General features: G+C 33.5%; 1 protein-coding gene across 1 annotated transcript in view; it reads right to left on the reverse strand.

Annotated features, from left to right (window-relative positions):
• The window catches only part of SLC30A7 (solute carrier family 30 member 7), an 86,606-nt gene that overhangs the window by 48,547 nt on the left and 16,356 nt on the right, over positions 1 to 21,703 (reverse strand). Inside the window, exons 4-8 of the mRNA XM_026497508.4 lie at positions 19,188 to 19,275; positions 18,404 to 18,530; positions 10,076 to 10,219; positions 5,133 to 5,183; positions 1,205 to 1,340 (exon numbers count right to left, since the gene is read on the reverse strand). Coding sequence (XP_026353293.1) covers positions 1,205 to 1,340; positions 5,133 to 5,183; positions 10,076 to 10,219; positions 18,404 to 18,530; positions 19,188 to 19,275 — 546 coding nt within the window. The remainder of the gene's footprint in view (positions 1 to 1,204; positions 1,341 to 5,132; positions 5,184 to 10,075; positions 10,220 to 18,403; positions 18,531 to 19,187; positions 19,276 to 21,703) is intronic.

Consider the following 21,703-nt stretch of genomic DNA (forward strand, 5'->3'; position numbering starts at 1 on the left):
TCCCTGCTCAGCAGGGAGTCTGCTTCTCCCTCTGTCTTTCCCCCAACGCCCCCCCCCATGGGTGTGCTCTCTCTCTCTCTCAAATAAAAATCCCAAAAAAGATTGTCTCTCTCCCTCTCCCTCTTCCCACCACTCGCATGCTCTCTCTCAAAACAAAAACAAAAACAAAGATTTCCAAAGATGAAGAAACTTCCAAACTTTATAGGACTTTGACATAGTAGAGTTGCTTCCTAGTACAAATAATTTGAAGAAACTTAAAAAATAATCTGCATGTTTAAAATGTATAACCTTTTTTTAAAGCAAGAACTTCAAAATCTGTATTTATGACTAATTTATAAGATTATAATTCCTCATAATTAAGTGTATTCTATTCAACCATAAGCTATAAAAATCATCATAGTCTGCCCTCTAGTTACCATTAGAAAAAAAGTTTTGCTGACAATAAAATCATTATGGATAAACAAAACAAAAATTGTCAAATCAAGACATATTTATATATAATTAACATATTAAGTAATTCAAGACTGAAAGAAAGGCACATATTATTTCACTATTATGATAAAAATTAAATCAATAATAAAATGTATTTCAGTCTGAAAAATTTGAGATACTACATAATCTAATTCAGCAAATATTTATTGAGAATTTACACACACACTTATGCTTTACATATACATTAGCACAATAGAGATAAACTATACTAAGAGACAGATCCTTCCTCAAGAATTTTATAAAACTACATAGGGAGACAGACACTCATATACCTCAATAAGCATTTTTATAAGACTTCTGCAATGATAATGTAACTCTATAAATTGAATAGTTGTAGAAAAAACTTTAACATTCTTTTGCATTTGATAGTGTAAAATATAGAATAAGATTCTAACTATAGTTAATACATCTTATATTATCAGTGTTCTACTCTACAGATAGAATGTTGGATTCAAAAAAAAATCCTACTAATTTGGATTATAAACCCAAAAGATCAATTGCTAAACACCAAAAAGAAACATCAAAACCTAGACAAGAAATAAATGGCAAACAGAAAGAAACAGGAAGATGAAAAGAGAAATAATCTACATAGGAATTTGTTAAAGGCCAAAAGAAAGCCAACACAATCACAGTTTGTACTGTAGATCTGTAATTTAAGAAGCACATTTCCCACCTTTCATTTTAATAACTGAAAATAACATATAACACTTACCTTACAACTATAAGCATGGCTATCAGGATTGAACAAATAGGATCTGCTATCATTAGACCAAAATTTTGCATCATGATGGCAGAGGCAATTACACCAATACTCCCAAGTGTATCTGCCAGAATGTGTAAAAATACACCTGGAAACAAAGCATAATCAGAATCAAAATAGTATCTTCTGATCAATGAAAAATACAAATATTTCTTAAAACTATATTCTTGACTTTATACATAAAACACTAAGTGCCAATCTGAAAATCAGGAAGACTATAGATTCACTGTTTAGCAATGAATAATAGTACTTCTGGAAACTGAAATAATCTTTCCTTCTTCAAATCAGCAGGGGTTAAAATATCTGATTCATTAATTATACTTGTTCTTAATGATCCTTAATATTTTGGTATAACATAAATGAGGAAGAACAGAAACAAGTTGATTTTAAGCACATTCATCTCTGGTTAAAAAATTCCATAAGTTAATTAATGATTTGTTAGTAGAAAATGGCATTAGGCTGAAAGAATTCTTCAAGAAACATTGTGTATAACTACAAATATATGTACACACAGAGCCCTCTGCTGGTAATTAAAATTATTACTACTTGAAACTAAATTTCCTATGGACTGTAACTCTATAAAATCCTGATACATTTATTAATTATCCTGAAGGTTTTGCTACCTAAAATTATACACTAAGCTTGAACCCGATAAGGAAGAAAGTAGAGATCTGAATATTTAAAAGCAATTATAAAATATTTTTAAAACTTTTAATAAATAAATATTAAATTGGTAGGATACTGATATTCTGTCTTGAAACCTAGATATAATACTGTCATATTGTGATTTATAATAGGAAATACATATTTGGTCTTTATCCTGGTTTCTGGAAAACCCTTGGAACCTCCTAAGTGGTGGCGACAAGGTGTCTCTCGTTAATGTTAATATACTATTGGACCCCACCTAAGGATGGTAGCTGGCTGCCAGGGGAACCAATCATAGAGGGTTGGAACTTTCAGTCCCAGGCCCTTCTGGCTTCCAGGTAGCAGAGAACTGCTTGCTGGTATGAGAGTACATTGTTCACTTCCCCATTGGAATTGAGCACAGAATCTTAGTTTGTGGTCAGAAGTGGTATCAGAACCAGAGCCTATTAAATATTAACATTTAATAATTGACTGGAAAACCATTTAAAAAATCAAGAAGTAAGTTTAAAATACATTATTTCTTGAACAGACTTAACTAAGACAATAAATTATTCAACATTTAATCTTTAATAGGTAAAATTTACTGTATAGCAAAACATTGTCTTTGAAACAAACTTAACCCATGTTACTAAAAATAGAACGTTTTAAAATAGAATTTATTCTATCTGAAAAGAAGTAATGTGTAAAAAGCATGTGTCTACTTTGGAAATACTTGTTCTACTTCTTTATTATTCACTAGACAACTAAAGGCAAACCATTTCTTTTTTAAGTGTAAAACACACATTTACTAAAACTTGAAAAAACTTTCTAATAATTTAAAAACAGACTATTACTGAGTCCAATCAAATCTTAATGTGCTCTAGGAAAATATGCTTCGATTCATCTACTACAGTATAATTTTATATCAAGTATTATACCAAATTAATTCATCCTGCAGTACTTAATATACTTTTTCGTTTGTATAGAGTAATGACCTTTATAACTATTCTTCAAAAAGCTAATAGCTCTATTTCCTGTAACAAAAATATTATACCAAAGCATACTTAGAGAAAAAAACTCTTTTTCTAGGGTATTTCAAATAGCAAAGAATTAAACAGACTAATAAGTGTCGAGGCCACATTAAGTTTATGAAATAAAACTGAAGAAAAATACCCAACAAAGTAGATTGAAGGTACCTATGCTTCAAACCACTTAAGTGACATGTGATTTTAAGCCCTTATATTCTTTAATCAGTGTTTTAGTAGGATCAGACATGAAAACAGCTGGAAATACCGAAAGGAAAGAGAAAAGAATCATTTGTTCTTGATTTCTCTTTGACTGAAAAATCCCTGACCACATATTATGTGCCGATCTCAAAACTGGCTTTATTAGCAAGTGTCATTAATTACCTAAGCCCTTCCTACTTTCTAGTAACTGTTTCAAGAAAAAAAATCAGTAAAGAAAGAAGTCTAAACTAATATGTTTAATTTAACATAAAAGTTGAAAGCCTTAGAAGACTTGGTAGGATATGGATATTTTAACTGCCCAAGAACACTCTAGCCAGAGGTCATACATATATATTTTTATTTTATATCTGATAATTTTAATATGTGAATCATTGGGTTTTAAATCTTTGCTTTGCTGCTGTTGTTGATCCTTTCCTCCAGCCAGAGGTCAGATTGAAGATGCTGCAAATAACTGAAAAATTCAGTTAACTCAGTTTTCATGTATGAGTATCCTCATGGAAACTTTGAATGCCAAACAGTTTTCCCTATCCTTGACCTATCTCCTGGGCTGCTGGAGCCACCATAAATTGATGGACACTCAGAAAATATAATTTTTATAACAGCTTGTATAAAAGATAATTAGGAAGGCAAATCTAACCTCCCTTCCCTCAACTTGTGATGATTTCCAAAACTAAAAATAAACTCGTATTATCAAAGCTAATTTATAGCATTGGATATGGATGCATTACATATGCATGATTACAAGCTATTTCAGCAAATGCTGTTCTAAACCAATTCTATATATTTTGCAAATGGAAAACTAGTGACTGGAAGACACATTTAAGCCTCCTGAAATAAACTCCTCAGTATGGAGGAGCACATTCATAGTGGGGAGGGAAAAAAAAGCAAGAGCTATATCAAGAAATAGTGGGGAAAAATAGGCGCAGGAGAGATTGGACCACAAGCTATTGGAAAGTCAGACTGAAGTCGAAAGTTAATAAAAGCAGGAAGGTGGGGAGCTGGGAATTAGGAAACTTTGATGATGAAGTCTAAACAGAAATTCAGAGCCAAAGATCGGCTCCTACCCCAAAAAGAAACTATCATAATTCACAGACAAAACTGATTTTCTCTGCTTTTGTAATGTATCATTTATGTGACATGGAAGCTCCTGTTTAGCCATCATCATTTGATGCCTATGGATATGACAAAGGTCTCACTTTGCATCATATATATATATATATATATATACATATATATATACATATATATACATATATATATATGTATATATATATATGTATATATATGTATATATATATATGTATATATATATATATACATATATATATATGTGTATATACATATATATACATGTATATATATGTATGTGTGTATATATATATATATATATGTAAGTATAACAAAGTCAACCTTTTTAGAGCAGTTTTACATTCATAGCAAAACTGAGCAGAAGGTACAGAGATTTCCCATATACCCCTATCCTGGGGATAACATTCCAAATTGTCAAAATCTCCTAGCAGAGTAGAACATTGACTACAACCGATAAAACTATACTGAAAACGTCATTATCACCCAAAATCCAACTACATTAGGGTTCACTCTCGGTGTTATCCATTCTAAGGGTTTGAATGCATTACATTTCTTACTCTCAATCTTTCCACAATGTAAATACACACTGAATATTGAACTTGGAAAAAATATTTTGTAATTCTATGGAGGCAAATATATTACTATGGTGTTACTATAGTCACTGGTATGGGTATTATTTATAGTTAAGCAGTATAGTTTCTAACTTCTGTAATCTTATTAAATCTAAGAAAATAGCCAAGTGATAGTTAAAAGAATGTATGCTAATATATCTAATAGTATATATTTAAAAAGTCACAAGGAAAGATAATACTTTAGACACAAATACTATTATATATTTTTCTTAAAGGAAAATTTCAGATAGCTCAACACAATGAAACCTGTTTCATAAAACTGAGAAATACACAAAGTGCTTGTCATACCTTGTAAAATCTGTCTGCTGGGTCCTGCTGTTTCTTTTAAGGAGGGACCATCTGTAGAGAGTTAAGTTAAAGTATTTTAAAATATGTCTTCAATTACCGATTCAATTTTTGCAATTCAGAGAACTTTTCATTCAAATATATCATGAAGGACGCATGACTATACAGCCACATAAGACCTACAAAATTATTTTTTAAATTTAATATAATAGTTTAATGAAGATACATGGGCAATTTCAAAATGCATCAATAGTACACAGTATTTAGGAAATTATTATATCAAGCAATCTGGTAAAAAACAGTAAATTAAAAACATTGTGAAAGTCTTCTATAATTCATAACATACCTTAAACTACAGTTTGCTACACTAATTTTACAACTGGAAAACTCAGACAAAACAAATCTGCTGAAAGTTACAAAAAGTCCAAGAAATGAAGCTAGGACAGCATCCAGGATAACTGGACTGTGGCAAACAAGAGTTTTCTAATAGCTTCTAGATGAATGTGGCAAGCTTTTCAAACAGAAGAGATAAAAATACTTTTCATTTTGCCTTTCTGAAGAAAAAATTTAAAAATACTGTAATTGCTATACTGACTCTGAAGATAATATCAGCTTTAACATCAAACCAGAAAACACAGGTAAACAAGGGAAAAGATCAGCAATATTGAGATCATCAGGAGGCCTGACAAGCTTTCTGAACACGTCTAACAGAAAGCCTGCCTGGGGTCATGGTTCTTGGCCCATAGTACCAAAGAGCTGACACATCCTTGCTAGAGCTTTGATAGAAGGCTAATGATGCCAGAAGAGGCATAAAAGCCTAAGGCTGCACAGTGATTTCTGTCTGGATATGGCACTGCTATGCTGGGGAGAGAGATGTAGTCACCTTAAAAAATCATGCTGATTGTCAAAAGTGTGAACTGTTCTACAAATCCAGCTCCGGGTGAAGGCAAGAGATTTGTCTATAGGTAGTAGGTCCAGATAAAGACAGTAATTTTTGACATAATTACTTGGAAAGGTGTATTCTGCTATACCAATATAATGGTTGTGTAAAACAATAGAACTCCCACCTATGTAAAATCTGAAAAGTCCTTCTGGACATAAAATTTGTTATCTGTGGTAGAGACTGACTAGTTGTTTATCACCCATTTCTTCTTCTTCTTTGGTAAACAACTAAACTACATTTCCCAGGCTCCCTTGAGTTATGTGATATACGTAACAGTATTAAGCAAAGAAATATGCCAGGTAGGGCGTCTGGGTGGCTCAGTTGGTTAAGCATCTGCCTTTGGCTCAGGTCATGATCCCAGGGTCCTGGGATCAAGCCCCATGGGGGTCCGCTTCTCCCTCTTCCTCTCCCTGATGCTCCCCCTGCTTATGCTCTCTGTCAAATAAATAAAATAAAATAAAAAAAGAAATATGACAGGTAAACCACTTCTAGGCTCATAAAAATGTCCCACATGATCTTCTATGTACTCTATCTCCAGGTAGCTGCAGGGAATCCAGTGGAGGGTTCCAAGGGTAAAGAATCCTAGAGAGGAAAGGAACCTAGATCCCTGAACTGAATGAGAAACAGCACCTACCCTTCTTTACCCCATCAACCCAAGAGCAATACATAAACTTTTACTGCTTGAGTCACGGAGACATGAGCAGTTAAACCAAGCAAACAAAAAACCAGCTAATTTTACTGACAGTGTAGCATTTCAATAAATATGACACTCACAGTATTTCCCAGTGAGAATCTGATGTCTCTGAAGGGCAAAATGGAATCATGGCCCTATTACTTTTGTATCTTCAGATAGGCTAATATATGCTAAAGGCAGAAATAATAGTAAAGAGAAGATTTTGGGGTCGAATTTCCTTTTTTTCTTTTTTAAGATTTATTTATTTTAGAGAGAGTGCAGGGGGGAGGAGCAGAGAGTGGAGAAGAGAGAATCTCCAGCAGACTCCCCACTGAGCAAGGAGCCCTATGCAGGGCTCAATCCCATGACCCTGAGATCATGACCGGAGCCCAGATCAAGAGTGGGACACTCAACTGACACAAAAAACCAAGACACAGATGCTTAACCGAATGAGCCACCCAGGCACCGCTGGAGTCAGATTTCCTTGTGTTTGAAACCCAGCATTTCCTTTTACTAGTTACTATGATCTCCATGTGCCCAGATGTCATGTAAATTCTTCTTTGCCACTTACCCTTCTTCCCCTTGGCCAAAAAAACCAGTTACTTTTCACCTATTTAGAATCTTACTACAGTGCATTGCTCAAGGTGTAAAAAAAATTCTAGAGCAACAAACAAGGGGTCAATTGCAAATATTGATGGTAATGCTACAGAAGTAATGACTCTATTGACTAGTGAGCAAATCCTTTTGTAAGCAACATAGTTTCCAATTGTTTTTAACACAATGCAAGGATTAGCTAATGAAACTGCCAATTTATAGATCACCAAAAATAATTTTTGGTAACAGACCACTATATAATTTTTGGAATGTAATTCTGACAATGTTCAAAGAATTGACTGAAAGTGCTATAAACAGAAATTTCTTCTATTTAAGGTTTCTTAGTACTTGTAAAGCTATAAAATAGGAACAGAATTATTGCCAAAACCTTTTTTATGCTGGTAAGTGTCATTTATTCATACACTAATTGAGAAAAAAGAGCTCAAATTATTAAGATATGTGTTTTAAGTAAAATGTTGCCTTTTATGATTATACATGTATCAACATTTTAAAAATAGGATTACTTTGATTGACTTTTAGTAATAACTACAATAACTCCAGCTAAAAGAAATGTTTAAATGCTAAGTCTTATGTTTCTAGGAAATAAAAAATTTAAATTTATATACATATTTTATTGCCAAGAAGTACAACACATGATCAATTAATAACCCAAATATAATCCATTATTATAAAATTCTGGAATGAAAATAAAAATTCAAGGAGATACACGATGTTGTTAAATTTATAACTATTTACAAGATTTTGAATGGGTGAGAGTGGGTCTCAAATCATTACGTTATTTGGAGTCCACTGAATATATTACAGAGTAATACAGAAGTTTCATTCTGGGGGCACCTGGGTGGCTCAGTTGATTAAGTATTTGACTCTTGATTTTTTACAGAATGTTTTTTACAGTTCCTCAAAAAGTTAAAAATGAACTACCATATAATTCAGTAGTCACACTACTGGGTATTTACTCAAAAAAGAAAAAAAAAACACTAATTTGAAAGCATATATGCACCACTATTTATTGCAGCATTATTTACAACAGCCAAATTATGGAAACAGCCCAAGTGTCCATCGATAGATGGATAAAGAAGATGTCGTGTGTACACACACACACACACACAGAAATATTATTCGACCATAAAAAGAATAATATCTTGCCATTTGCAAAAACATGAACGGATCTAGAGAGTATAATGCTAAGTGAAATAAGTCAGAGAAAGACAAACACCGTATGATTTCACTCATACATGGAATTTAAGAAACAAAATAAATGGGGGCACCTGGGTGGCTCAGATGGTTAAACATCCAACTCTTGATTTCAGCTCAGGTCATGATCTCAGGGTCATGAGGCTGAGCCCCGAATCAGGTTCCATGCGCTGGGCATGGAGCCTGCTTATGATTCTCTCTCTCTCTCTCTGCTCCTCCCCCCCCCCACTTGCCCATGCGCTCGCGCTCTCTCTCTCTCTCTCTCTCTCTCTCAAAACAAAACAAATGAACAAAGGGAGAAAAAAGGAGACAAACCAAAAAACACTCTTAACTAGAGAACAAACTGATGGTTACCAGAGGGGAGGTAGGTGGGAGGACGAGTGAAACAGGTAAAGAGGATAAAGAGTCCACTTATCTTAATGAGCACTAAGTAATGTATACAATTGTTGAATCACTATGAAACTAATGTAATATTGATGTTAAGTATACTGGAATTAAAATAAAAATAAATGAAAGTAATAAATAAATAAAACATACCATTATAATAATTACAAAAATATAGCAAATTTTAGAGACTGATAAATTAGGGACTTAATATTCAATTCCCAAGACCCCTTTCAATTTTCAAATCAAAAGTGTGAGGATTCTATCCAGCAGGTACAGATAATCCTTAAGAATATAATTTATTTAAAGATAATCAGACTGTGGTATTTAAGCAATTTCTATTAATCTATACTCTGAGCGGCAGGGAGGGGCAGAAAAAGAGGGAGAAGGAGATTCCCTGCTGAGGAGGGGCTCGATCCCAGAACCCTGAGATCATGACATGAGCCGACAGCAGAAGCTTAACCAATTGAGCCACCCACGTGCTCCAGCATACAAAGATTTCTAAGGGAACAGGGAAGTATCAGTTGATATTTATCAAAAATTACACTGAAATTGCGCAAAACTGAAAATCCCTATTGTATTTTTATAAGCCCATATGTAGGACAAAAGGCCTTATTGTACTTAAAAAATTATAACTTTCGGGGCGCCTGGGTGGCACAGCGGTTGAGCGTCTGCCTTTGGCTCAGGGCGTGATCCCGGCGTTATGGGATCGAGCCCCACATCAGGCTCCTCAGCTGTGAGCCTGCTTCTTCCTTTCCCACTCCCCCTGCTTGTGTTCCCTCTCTCGCTGGCTGTCTCTATTTCTGTCGAATAAATAAATAAAATCTTTAAAAAAAAAAAATTATAACTTTCATTCAATAAAATGCAATTGTTTCTCACTCACTGAAACTCATTTAAAATAGTGGCACATAGTATAATATACTCACTGAAAAAAGCTATATCTATGGCATTATACTGAGTTAATTTCGTTATATACTAAAAATGAACAAGCCCTGGGAACCATTTAGTCTGATTCATTAGAAAGGAAGTTGATTACAAAACATTTTCAAGAGACTATTTCAACTAAAAGAGTAATCTATATAAAATTTCTGTGTATTTGTAAGGCTGTCCATTTGAAAGGATTTTGGCTGTACTCACCATGAGAATGAAAGTGTCCATGTCCATGAGCATGGTCATGACTATGTGCAGCACCATGTTTCAATTCATGACTATGGCAATGATCTCCATGGCCATGTGCCTGATCCAGAACACCATTAAAAAGGGAATGACTGTGTCCATGGCCTAAAAAGTAGTTAGAACAAAAAGTATGTAAAAACATATTACATAAATGGTTACAATAATACTGATAGTAGTAAAAAGAATTAGCTCTAAAAAGAGATTCAATTAAGTAAAAATCTACTCGTAAAAAGTGTTATAAATTCATTAAAACTGACTTTTTACCATGGAGTGTGGGAAGGAAATGAAATATGGAGGGAATTGGTAGACTTTACTGGAGATGGAAATAAGTGAGACGTAAACAGAAATATTTAGAGACTAGATAATGCTATTCATTCTTTCAGGAAATACTTATTTGGAACACACTATATTATAGACACCGTTCTAGGCACTGGGGATAAAGCAGTAAAAACCACAGACAAAAATCTTAGCTAAAACTTTACGAAGTACTATTACATATACTATCAAAGATAAAACAAAATGTATGCATATGGTCACTTTGAGGCAGAGGCAGGGAAGTCACTGCATTTGATAAAAGATCAGTAGAATTACATTATAGCAGGTAGAATCCTTAAAAAAAAAAACAAAATAATGCAGAATCCTCTGTCCTTAGCAGACCTAAAAACTACTAAACCATCAAAGAAATATCTTATATAAGCTATTCCAAAGCACAGAAAAAGACCAGATATTACCCAATTCAAAAACATCACCAATATTCACAAAAATCCTAAATACCAGTAAATCAAATCCAGCATTGCATTATATGAAAAATCATGAAGAAAGGGTAGAGAGACGATATTGGCAAATCAGCTCTCTCTCTAAAACAACACAAATATAAGGGACAAATCTAAAAATTACCGGTTCAGAACTCTGGTAATTAACCAAAACCAGAAAACAAACTAAAAAGCACCCATCCAAGAAGAAACTATCAAACTTGCATAAGACTAGAGGGTTTCTGCTGTTTTTACTTGGGGCTATTCCCGTTTCACCTCCTGCCCCAGCTCAGCTGAAAGTAGCTAAAAGCCAGCAGCACTGCAGACAATGGAGAGATCTGACTTCTTTGGAAGTTCCGTTAAAAGCAGCATCTCAAGAGCACAGTTAAGTGTTTTGTTCAAACTGGCAGTTCCCTAGAAAAATCTCTATTCTCAATGTGGTGACTATTAGAGTCAGTTCTAACAATTCAGTGGCCATACACTGGAGGAAAACAATTAGTCCAAGACAGTCATACAACAAGAAAAACAGCAGTATCAGCAACAACAAACTTTGAAGGGAGAGGGCAAAGTAATGATACCAGAGTCAATATAATATAAAATGTCCAGTTTCAACAACAAAAATTTTAAGACATGCAAAGAAAGATGAAAGTATGACACATACACAGAAAAAAGGCAACCAACAGAAAATGTTCATGAAGGAGACCCTGATTTTGGACAAAGACTTTATTTAAATCAGCCATTATAAATATGTTCAAAGAAATAAAGAAATCCATGTCTAAAGAATGTAAGTATAACAACAACTCACCAAATAGAGAATATCAATAAAAAGAAATTATAAAAAAGAACCAAATAAAAAATTCCGGAGTTAAAGAAATATAATAAATTGAAATAAAATATTTACTAGAAGTGCTCAACAACAGACCTGAGCTACAATAACGCAAACTTGAAGATGGCCCAATAGAAACTGTCTACTCTGAGGAGCGGAAAAGAAGAAAATTAAGAAAAATAAACATAGCTTTAGAGAGCTGTGGAAATAACAAGTGTACCAAATTAAGCATTAAGGAATCCCCAAAAAAGAAAAGGAAGGAAGAGACAGAAAAAAATATTTTAAGAAATAATGGCTAGCAACTCCCAACTTTGATGAAAAATATTAATCTACACATTCAAGAAACTTAGGAAAATCCAAGAAGAATAAACTCAAACAAAGCCATATCTAGAAACATCATAGTCAAACTGATGGATGTCAAAGAGACACTGAAAGTTGTATACCAAGATCAAAAATAACTTACCATGTATTACAGAACTTGAGTAAGACTAACTGGAGACTTCTCCACAAAAACCATGGAGGTCAAAAGCCAGTAGGATGACAAAATTAAACGTTGGAAAAAGACTCAACTAAGAATTCAAAATTCAACTCTCTGTCTTAAAAATAAAGGAGAAATAAGACATTACCAGATAAACAAAAACACTACCTGCAAATGAAATGAAAGAACACTGAACAGTAACTAAAATCCACACAGAGAAATAAAGAGCACTGGTAAAGGCGATTATGAGAGAGGATAAATGTATTTTTAAATTTGTGACTTGTTTCTTCTCCTGTATGTTTTAAGAGACAATTGCATTAAGTAGTAATTATAAAACTGTATTGATGGACATCATAAAAACATGCAATTTGTATGACAATAATAGTATGAAGAAGCAAGGTGAACAGGGAGGTATACTGGAGCAAAATTTTTGCGTATTACTAAATTACTGTTAGTCTGAACTAAATTGTTTGAAGTTAAGATGCTACTTGTAATCCCCAGGACAACAATTACGAAAATACTAAAAAATATATAGTAAAAGAAAAGAGAATTAAAAGGTACACTAGAAAGTATCTATTTAAAAAACAGGAATGAGGGAATAGAGTAACAAAAAGGACGGAAGATATAGAAGACAAATATTATAAAGGCAAATGTAAATCCTACCTTAGTAGTAATTACATGAGATGTAAATGTTTAAATATCCCAATCAAAAAACAGAGATTGTCAGAATAGATAAAAAAAAAAAAATGATCCAGTTATATTCTGTCTATAAGAGCCACACTTTAGAGTCAAAGACACAAACAGGTTGAAAGTAAAAAGACAGAAAGAAAAATACACCATGCAAGCAGTTAAAAAAAAAAAAAAGAGGTGGAATGGTTATCATAATATCAGACAAAATAAACTGTAAGCCAAAAATTACTGTAAGAAAAAAAGAACATCATATAATAACATGTTCAATCTATCTGGAAGATATGATGATTATAAACAAACATATTGCAGTGAACAACACAACTCCAAAATATATGAAGCAAAACCTAAAATAATTGACCGAAAAAATACACAATTCAACAACAGTTGGAGACTTCAATACCTACTTTCAATAATAGATAACTAGGCAGAAGATCAACAAAAAACTAGAAGATTGAACAACTATTAATAAATTAGACCTAACACATCTATAGAACACAGCAGAATACATATTCTTCTCAAGTGTGCATTTGTCCATACAGACCAAATGGTAGGTCATAAAATAAGACTCAATAAATCGAAAAGAACCTGAAGTCCTAAAAAGTGCGTCATCTAATCACAATGGAATTAGATTAGATATCAACAACAGAAGAAAAATGAAAGACACATTTTTTTTTTTAAAGATTTTATTTATTTATTTAACAGAGACAGCCAGCGAGAGAGGGAACATAAGCAGGGGGAGTGGGAGAGGAAGAAGCAGGCTCATAGTGGAGGAGCCTGATGTGGGGCTCAATCCCATAACGCCGGGATCATGCCCTGAGCCGAAGGCAGGCGCTTAACCGCTGTGCCACCCAGGCGCCCCTGAAAGACACACTCTTAAATAACTAATGGTTCCAAGAAGAAATCACAAGGGAAATTGAAAAATACTTTGAGATGAACAAAAATGAAATGAAAAAACGACATACCAAACTTACAAATTATATTTCTGCAGTGCTTAGAAAAATATTTCCCTACGGTAAGAAGAAAAAAAAAATCTCAAATCAATAATCTAATTTTCCACCTTAAGAAACTAAAAAAAGAAGAGTAAACTAAAGGCAAAGCAAGAAGAAAGGACATAAAAAATATTAAAGCAGAAATAAAATAAAAGAGAGAAGAGAAAAACACTGGGAAAAAAATCAATAAAACCAAAGGGCATTCTTTAAAAAAAAATTAACAAAATTGATAAAACTTTAACTAAATTAACCAAGAAAAAAAACAACAGAAGGCACAAAATACTAAAACTGGGAAAAGAGAAGTCTTCACTACTGATGTTATGGAAATAAAATAAATTTTTAAAAAGACATACTATGAACAACAATAAGATAATTTAGATGGAGTGGACAAATGGACAAACATTCCTAGAAACACACAAACTGCTGAAACTGACTCAAGAGTAAACAGAAATCTGAATAGACTTATAACAAGAAAAAAAAGAATAACGTAAAAACTTCCAAAAAAGAAAAGCCCAGGCCCAGATGACTTCATACTGAACTCTGCCAAACATTTAAAAAATAACAATACTTCACACTCCTCTCCACCCACCCCCTTAAAAAAATGAATAGAATAAAAGAGAACACTTCCCAACTCATTACATAAGGCCAGTATTATCCTGATACTAATAACAACCAAAGACATCAAAAGAAAACTACAGGTCAAAATTCCTTAAGAATATAGATACAGAAGTTTTCAACAAAATACTAGCAAACCAAATGAAGCAATATATAAAAAAGATAAACCATGGCCAAATGGGATTTATCCTAAGGATGAAAGGGTGGTTTAATATCCAAAAATCAAGCAATGTAACACATCACATTAATAGAATAAAGGATAAAAACCAACTGATCATTTCAAAAAATGAAGGAGAAAGTTGCGACAAAACCCAATACCCTTTCATGATAAAAACACCTTGTAAACTAGGAAGAGAAATGAACTCCCTCAATCTGATAAAGGGCATTTCTGAAAAACACATGGTTAACACAGCTAACATCATATTTAATGAAGAAAGACTGACTGCTTTCATCCTAAAATCAGGAAGAAAATAAGGATGTCCTCTCTCACCCCTTCTATTTAATACTGTACTGAAGCAAGGTGCCTGGGTGGCTTAGTTGGTTAAGTGTAGGACTCTTGATTTCGGCTCAGGTCATAATCTCAGGGTGGTGGGATCAAGCCCTGCCTTGGGCTCCACACTCAGCGGGGAGTCTGCTGGAGATTCTCTTTCTCCCTCTCCCTCTCCCCCTTCCCCCACTCGTGTGTATGTGCTCTTTCTCAAATAAATCTTTAATATTGTACTGAAGCATCTGATCAGGACAATTAAGCAAGAAAAAAAAGGCATTCGGATGGGAAAGGAAGAAGTAAAATTATCTTTATTTGCAGATGACATGATACTAAAAATTCTACAGAATCCACTAAAGATCTATTAGAATACTGAACAACCTCAGCAGTGTGGCAAGACACAAGATCAGTATCCAAAAATGAACTGTATCCCTATACATTAGTAAAGAACACTCAAAAAACGAAATTAAGAAAACAACCACATTTACAATAGCAACAACAAAAAAAGCCTAATTGTTAAGTTAAGAAGTGTGAAACATGTAACCTAATAACTATAAAACATGTTGAAAGAAATTAAAGCTATAAATAAATGGGTAGGCATCCCATGTTCATGGATCAGAAGACTTAACATTGTTAACATGACAATATTTCCCAAACTGATCTACAGATTCAATACAATTTCTATCAAAATCCCAACTGCTTTTGCAGAAATTGACAAGATGATCTTAAAAATTTTTTTTGAAGATTTATTTTAGAGAGAAAGAACACATACACACATGGGAATGAGCAGAGGGAGGAGCAAAGGGAGAAGGAGAGAGAAACTTAAGCAGACTCTGCACTGAGTAGAGTGCAGGGCTCAATCTCATGACCCCGAGGTCATGACCTGAGCCTAAACCAAGAGTCAGATGCTTAGTTAGATGGACCACTCAGGAGCCCCTATATGGAAATATAAATAAGTAAAATAATCTTAAATTAGTAAGTAATAGGTAAAAATAATCTTAAAAAAGAAGAAGAAAGTTGGATAACTCACATGTTCCAATTTGAAACCTACCTCAAAGGTACATTAAACAAGACAGTAGGGTACTAGCATAAGGATAGACACATAGACTAATGAAATAGAGTTGAGAGTCCAGAATAAATTCTCACATTACGGTCAACTGATTGTTGACAAGAGTGCCAAGACAATTCAGTGGGGGGAAAATAATCTTTTTAACAAACGGTGCTGAGACAACCAGAAATATATATACAAGAAAATGATACTGGGCCTATACCTCACACCATATACAAAAATTGACTGAAAATGGATCACACACCTAAATGAAGACCTAAATGGATACATTTTAACCATAAAATTTAAGGATCGTTCCTTACAAGAAATCTATCAATGTAATTACAAATTTTAAATTAACTAAGGAGGAAAAAAATGATTACTTCAATAGATACAGGAAGAAAAAGTAATATCCTTAACTTGATAAAATAGTTTCATCAAAAACAGACCATAAACATCAGACCAAATGGTAAAACTTTAGTAGCATTCTTCATTGACTTAATGAAGAATGCACATCAAAGTCACCTGGAGAGCTTTAAAATATGCTGATGTTTGGGGCTTCCTCCAGAGATTCTGATAAAAATCTCTTCGGATAAACCTGGGCATCAGGTTTTTTTTTAAGTTACTCAGGTGATCACCCAGGTTGACACAAGGATACGAACTAAGTATTTCTAATTACCACTGTCTAGAGTTCCTGGTTATGCAATAAGACAAGCAGGAATAATAGTTTTTATTCTTGATAGTAATAAAAACAGCCAACTACCTAAAAATGAACTGACCGAAAAATACAAAGATCTTTATCGAAATAGCTAAGACAATTTAGTAAAAGACATAAAAATTCTTTTATGCATTCCCAGTCAAAATCCCAAAAAGATTTTTCATACTTGACAAGCTGATGAAAAAACCAACTGAGCAACACAGGCCCAAACAACTTTGAAAGGCAATTTAATATAGGCTAAAAGTGTTCTTTTACCTCAATGGGGTAAAAGGCAGGTTAATAATTGGTGCTTGAAAAACTGCTAATTCACACTGAAAAAAAAAAAAAGTTAAGTCGTAACTCACCCCATTACAAAAACAAATTACATATAGATGAAGGAAAAAAATGGATAAGGGACAAAACCCTGACATTTTAACAGTACTAAAATATAAGAGTATATGTTTATGACTCAGGAACAGGAAACTTCTCAAAGTAGAAAACATACCAGAAAAAATGTAAGACAGAAACACTAAGACTATATTCAAATTAAAAACCTCTATATAAAAGTTTAAGATAAGCCATAGATTGGGAACAGGTGTCTGCAACACATAAAACAAACAAAATATATAAAATTATTGTAAATGGATTAACAGGAAGACCATAGAAAAACAAGCAAAAATAAATAGACAATTCTAGGAGAGGAAAAACTTGAGTGGCCTAAAAACATACAGAAAGATTTTCAACCTCACTGCTAATCAGAGAAATAGTAAATAAAATGAGATAACATTTTTATCAAAGTATTAGCAAAACAGTTCTAAACCTATAATAATAAGTTTTGATGTGAATGGGATGAAATTAGTCCTGGCATTCATTGCTGGGATAAATGAGGATGAGTCATTTTGGAAGGCAATTTGCCATTGTCTACTGACACTAAAAACTGTATTTCCTGTGTTCCAGCAACTCTATGTATATTCTAACACAGTGCAATTCAAAGAACTTTCTGTGATGATGGACATGTTCTACATCTGCTGTCCAATATGACAGCCCTATGTGGCTACAAAGCACTTGAAACATCACTAGTGTAACTGAAGAAGTGAATTTTTAATTTTATGAAATTTAATTAACCATAATTTAAATTTAAATAGCCACATGGCTACCAAATGGGTCAGCACAGCTTTGGTAAAACACTTGCATATATTCACAAGGATATGCTTCATGCAGAAAGGACTTAAAGTCTATATAGAGAAGACCAGTTTAAATAAGCCATGGTATCCCACACCGTGGAGTTTTATGTTAACAAGAGAAGGCGGACTGATGTATACCAAATAGAAGGATTTCAAAGACAGATGGTATAATAAATTTCATACCCCATACACTCTAATTTTTAGTAACTACATTTGTTTTGTGGTTTTTAATGTTCATTTGTTGGTTTTACATAAATGGTGTCATACTAAACAGATGAGCTATAGAGGTCTGGAAGGATCCACACCAAACTGAGAACATGTGTAATCTTGAGATGGCACTCGGATGGAGAAACATGGAGAAGGGGGAATGATGGTTCAGGAAGACATTAATAAGAATCTATTACCATCTTATTTCTGTTATTAAAAATCAACATAGGCTTTAACTTTAAAATTTGTTAATTTTCAAAAGGGAAAATTATGATGGAAAAGAGAAAAATGAAGAAACAAAGGGTTCTAACCATCATACCAGAGCCATGAGAATGTCCATGACCTCCATGCTTGAAAACAAATATTCCTACTAGGTTTACCACAAACCCAAGAATTGAAACAAGAAGCAGTCTCTCATGGTGTACATCGGGAGGGGCTAATGCTCTCTAGAAAACACATAATACAAACAAAGAGCATTGATATAATTTCTGATATATCAGCTGGTAAAAACAAAAAGCAATCTTTAAGAATTTTCAGTTATTTTCAAAATTAAAAGCATTCTAAAAATATATGCCAAACAGTTTATAGGAAAAAAAAAAAAACCACAGCAGTGCTCACTTATTGCAGACAAGGTAATAATTACTATTTTTTAATAAATACAAATATTTAAAAGCGTGACTATTTGGTCTAAAACCTATCCCTCTTTGGTATCTTAATAATATTGCCATTCATTTTAAGTTCATTGATCTTTCAATTTTCTCTTTATTTTTTTTAATATACCAAATATTAAAGATTCACTGGCAAAATTCTCAGGTTCTATTTTAAGAACACTTCCCAACTTGTGCTTTTACTTTTCACAGAGTCAACACTTCATTCATAGCCTATAAAGCACTATCATTTAGTTGTTTCCAATTTCAAGTATTTTCACGTACATTTAATTTTTTCAACTATTTTGGAAGCTCCTCTTACATAATATTTTATCTAACCCAACACTGTCCTTGATACTTAATAGTGTAAAAGCAGCTCTATACGTGTATCTTTAGTTCATAAACATTTTCATTAGAGAAATGTAATTTACTGAGTCTAATCATTATTTACAATACCTCAACTCCTTCTGAGAAAATAAAAAAGGCGGTGAAGATCAAAAACAGGCCATTGACAAAGCCAGCCAGAACTTCCGCTCTAACATACCTAAAGAAGAGCAAAGTAAACAACTGAATTATTATTCCTTAAAAATCATATCATAAATTTATACACATTCAGAGACTCTAAACCATATTATATGGTATAAGCAGCCAGCAAAGTCCTAGTGTTTATAGTATAATGTGTTTTATTCTATATATATTGCAGAAATGAGGAAATGAAGTTAATTATAATGAATTATATGTAATAGCACAATACTGCAAAATACATTCATTTCTACAAGCCAATAAAGACCTTCTTAGAGTAAGTAGATTTAGAAAGACCTTTCACAGAAATGTAAATCTCAAGTTGCCCCTGGAGAAGGAAAGACCGGACTAGACAAGCAGGCAAAGAAGGAAAGATCTAAAGATAAAAAGTAGAAGAAAAGAACTTGAGAAAGGGGTTTTTTCTAACTTTATATTAATTGCTTCTTTTCTAAGAATTCCTTAAATTTTTTGTTTCTCAAATATTTGGAAAATGGAGCTTTGATCTGAAGGAAAATAAATTATTTCTGAATTACCCAAGACAACTTGAGATTTATATTTCTACCACTCTTTTCTAAGATTAATAAATTTAATAAAAACTTTTCAATTACCTATTTTTAGAATCAATTCTAGCTTCACATAAAACTATTTTTAAAATACCTGTCTTTTTCTCCATGGACTTTTTTTTTTTTTTTTTAAAGATTTTATTCATTTATTTGACAGAGAGAGAGACAGCCAGTGAGAGAGGGAACACAGCAGGGGGAATGGGAGTGGAAGAAGCAGGCTCCCAGCAGAGGAGCCTGATGTGGGGCTCAATCCCAGGACTCCAGGACCATGCCCTGAGCCGAAAGCAGACACTCAACAACTGAGCCACCCAGGCGCCCCTCTCCATGGACTTCTGAAGCTTTCTGTTTCCTACCTGCATGAAGCATCGGGGAAAGCTTTTATTTTTTCCATAAGGTACTATTTGGCTTAGTTAAAGTCTTTAGAAACAACTTTAACTTGGCAGTTTTACATGTCCTAACGTTATTCAAAGAGTGCTCACAGCAGTTAGTCACTCTGGTCCTTAAACAATATAACAGGAGTATCAAAACACTGCTTTTTCTAGCTTTCTATGTCAACTTCTAGATAATACAATTTTTACTATAAGAACTATGCTTAAAGTAAAGAGAACAAACTCTTTAAAATGGACTCTATTCAGTCATGTTGGAGTTTGCTCTGTCAGTACATTCCAACATAGCACATATTTCTGCACTCAGAAATAATGCATACTTCTACCTTCTAACACATACAAATGAATTAAATTTACATAGTATGTGTCAAAGCATATGCCTTTTTATTTTTCAGGAGAGAACGTTCATTAAATTCAGCTGGCTTTCCATAGTAAACTCTTAGGAATGTATCTAATACATCAGCAGTGTTACTAACCTCAAAATAAAAAGCACTTTTTTTTAGCCCACACTTCTACTCCCAGAGCTAACGCCTGATTGAAAGCCTTTTGTCCCTGAGTTCCATTAGATGTCAAGATCAAAGGTAGGAATGTTTTTCAGGCATCTTTTTGTCTCTAATGCCTAGCTTAGTAGGTGCTCCATAAATTCTGATCAACTGTTGGACTAAAGTGACTTAATTAGGCTTAATATATTTGTTAAACTTGGTTGCAGGATTCAAGTGAAAAACCTGTGAAAACTAGACAAACTTGCCTTTACAAATGACTACGTTTACTTGAACACAGTGAGTCTTGGAATTAAAACACAGTACCTTCATGAATGTGCTACTGCCTAATTAAGTATGATGGTGTCTGAATTCTTTAGCCAAGGTAAAAAAAGATACAAGCATATGCACGTACATATAAAGGCATGTACATATGCATGTATCTACCTATCAGACATATCTTACTTTTATGCTGGCATTGCTATTTCAGATACAGGAGTGTGACCAGACACAAAGATGACTTTTCTATAAAGAAATACTGGAAAGTCTTCTGCTTCTCAGATTCCTCCTATTATTTTTCTGTTGCAGTCAGTCTGCTGCTGTGATCATACTGAACTGGGGGCTTGGGGATCCATCCCCAGGCTTAGCCTATTCAGTGTCATTTTGATGTCCTGGCACCTACATTTCACTACTGCTGCTTCTTACTACTATAGCAACTATCAATAGTTTCAAATGTTGCGTCAGATTTTACTCCTAATTTTTCCCTTCTCAAAAGAAAAAAGCAAACAAGGAGAAGACAAAACAAGAAGCAAAAAAAGGTGGCAAGAATATTACTCCCTTACAGAAACTAGTTAAAGCTAAATAGTTAAAACCTGCTATAGTACTGTGGTATTCAAAGCTGTTCCTAAAAACCATCTTATAATGGGAGACTGTGCATTCTCAATAGAAAACAATAGATAGCCTGAGATTTAAGGAACTGAGAATTTTTATAGTCACCTAATGTTTATCCTGAAAAATTGTGT

Source organism: Ursus arctos, unplaced genomic scaffold, assembly GCF_023065955.2.
Source record: "Ursus arctos isolate Adak ecotype North America unplaced genomic scaffold, UrsArc2.0 scaffold_12, whole genome shotgun sequence".
NCBI lineage: Eukaryota > Metazoa > Chordata > Mammalia > Carnivora > Ursidae > Ursus > Ursus arctos.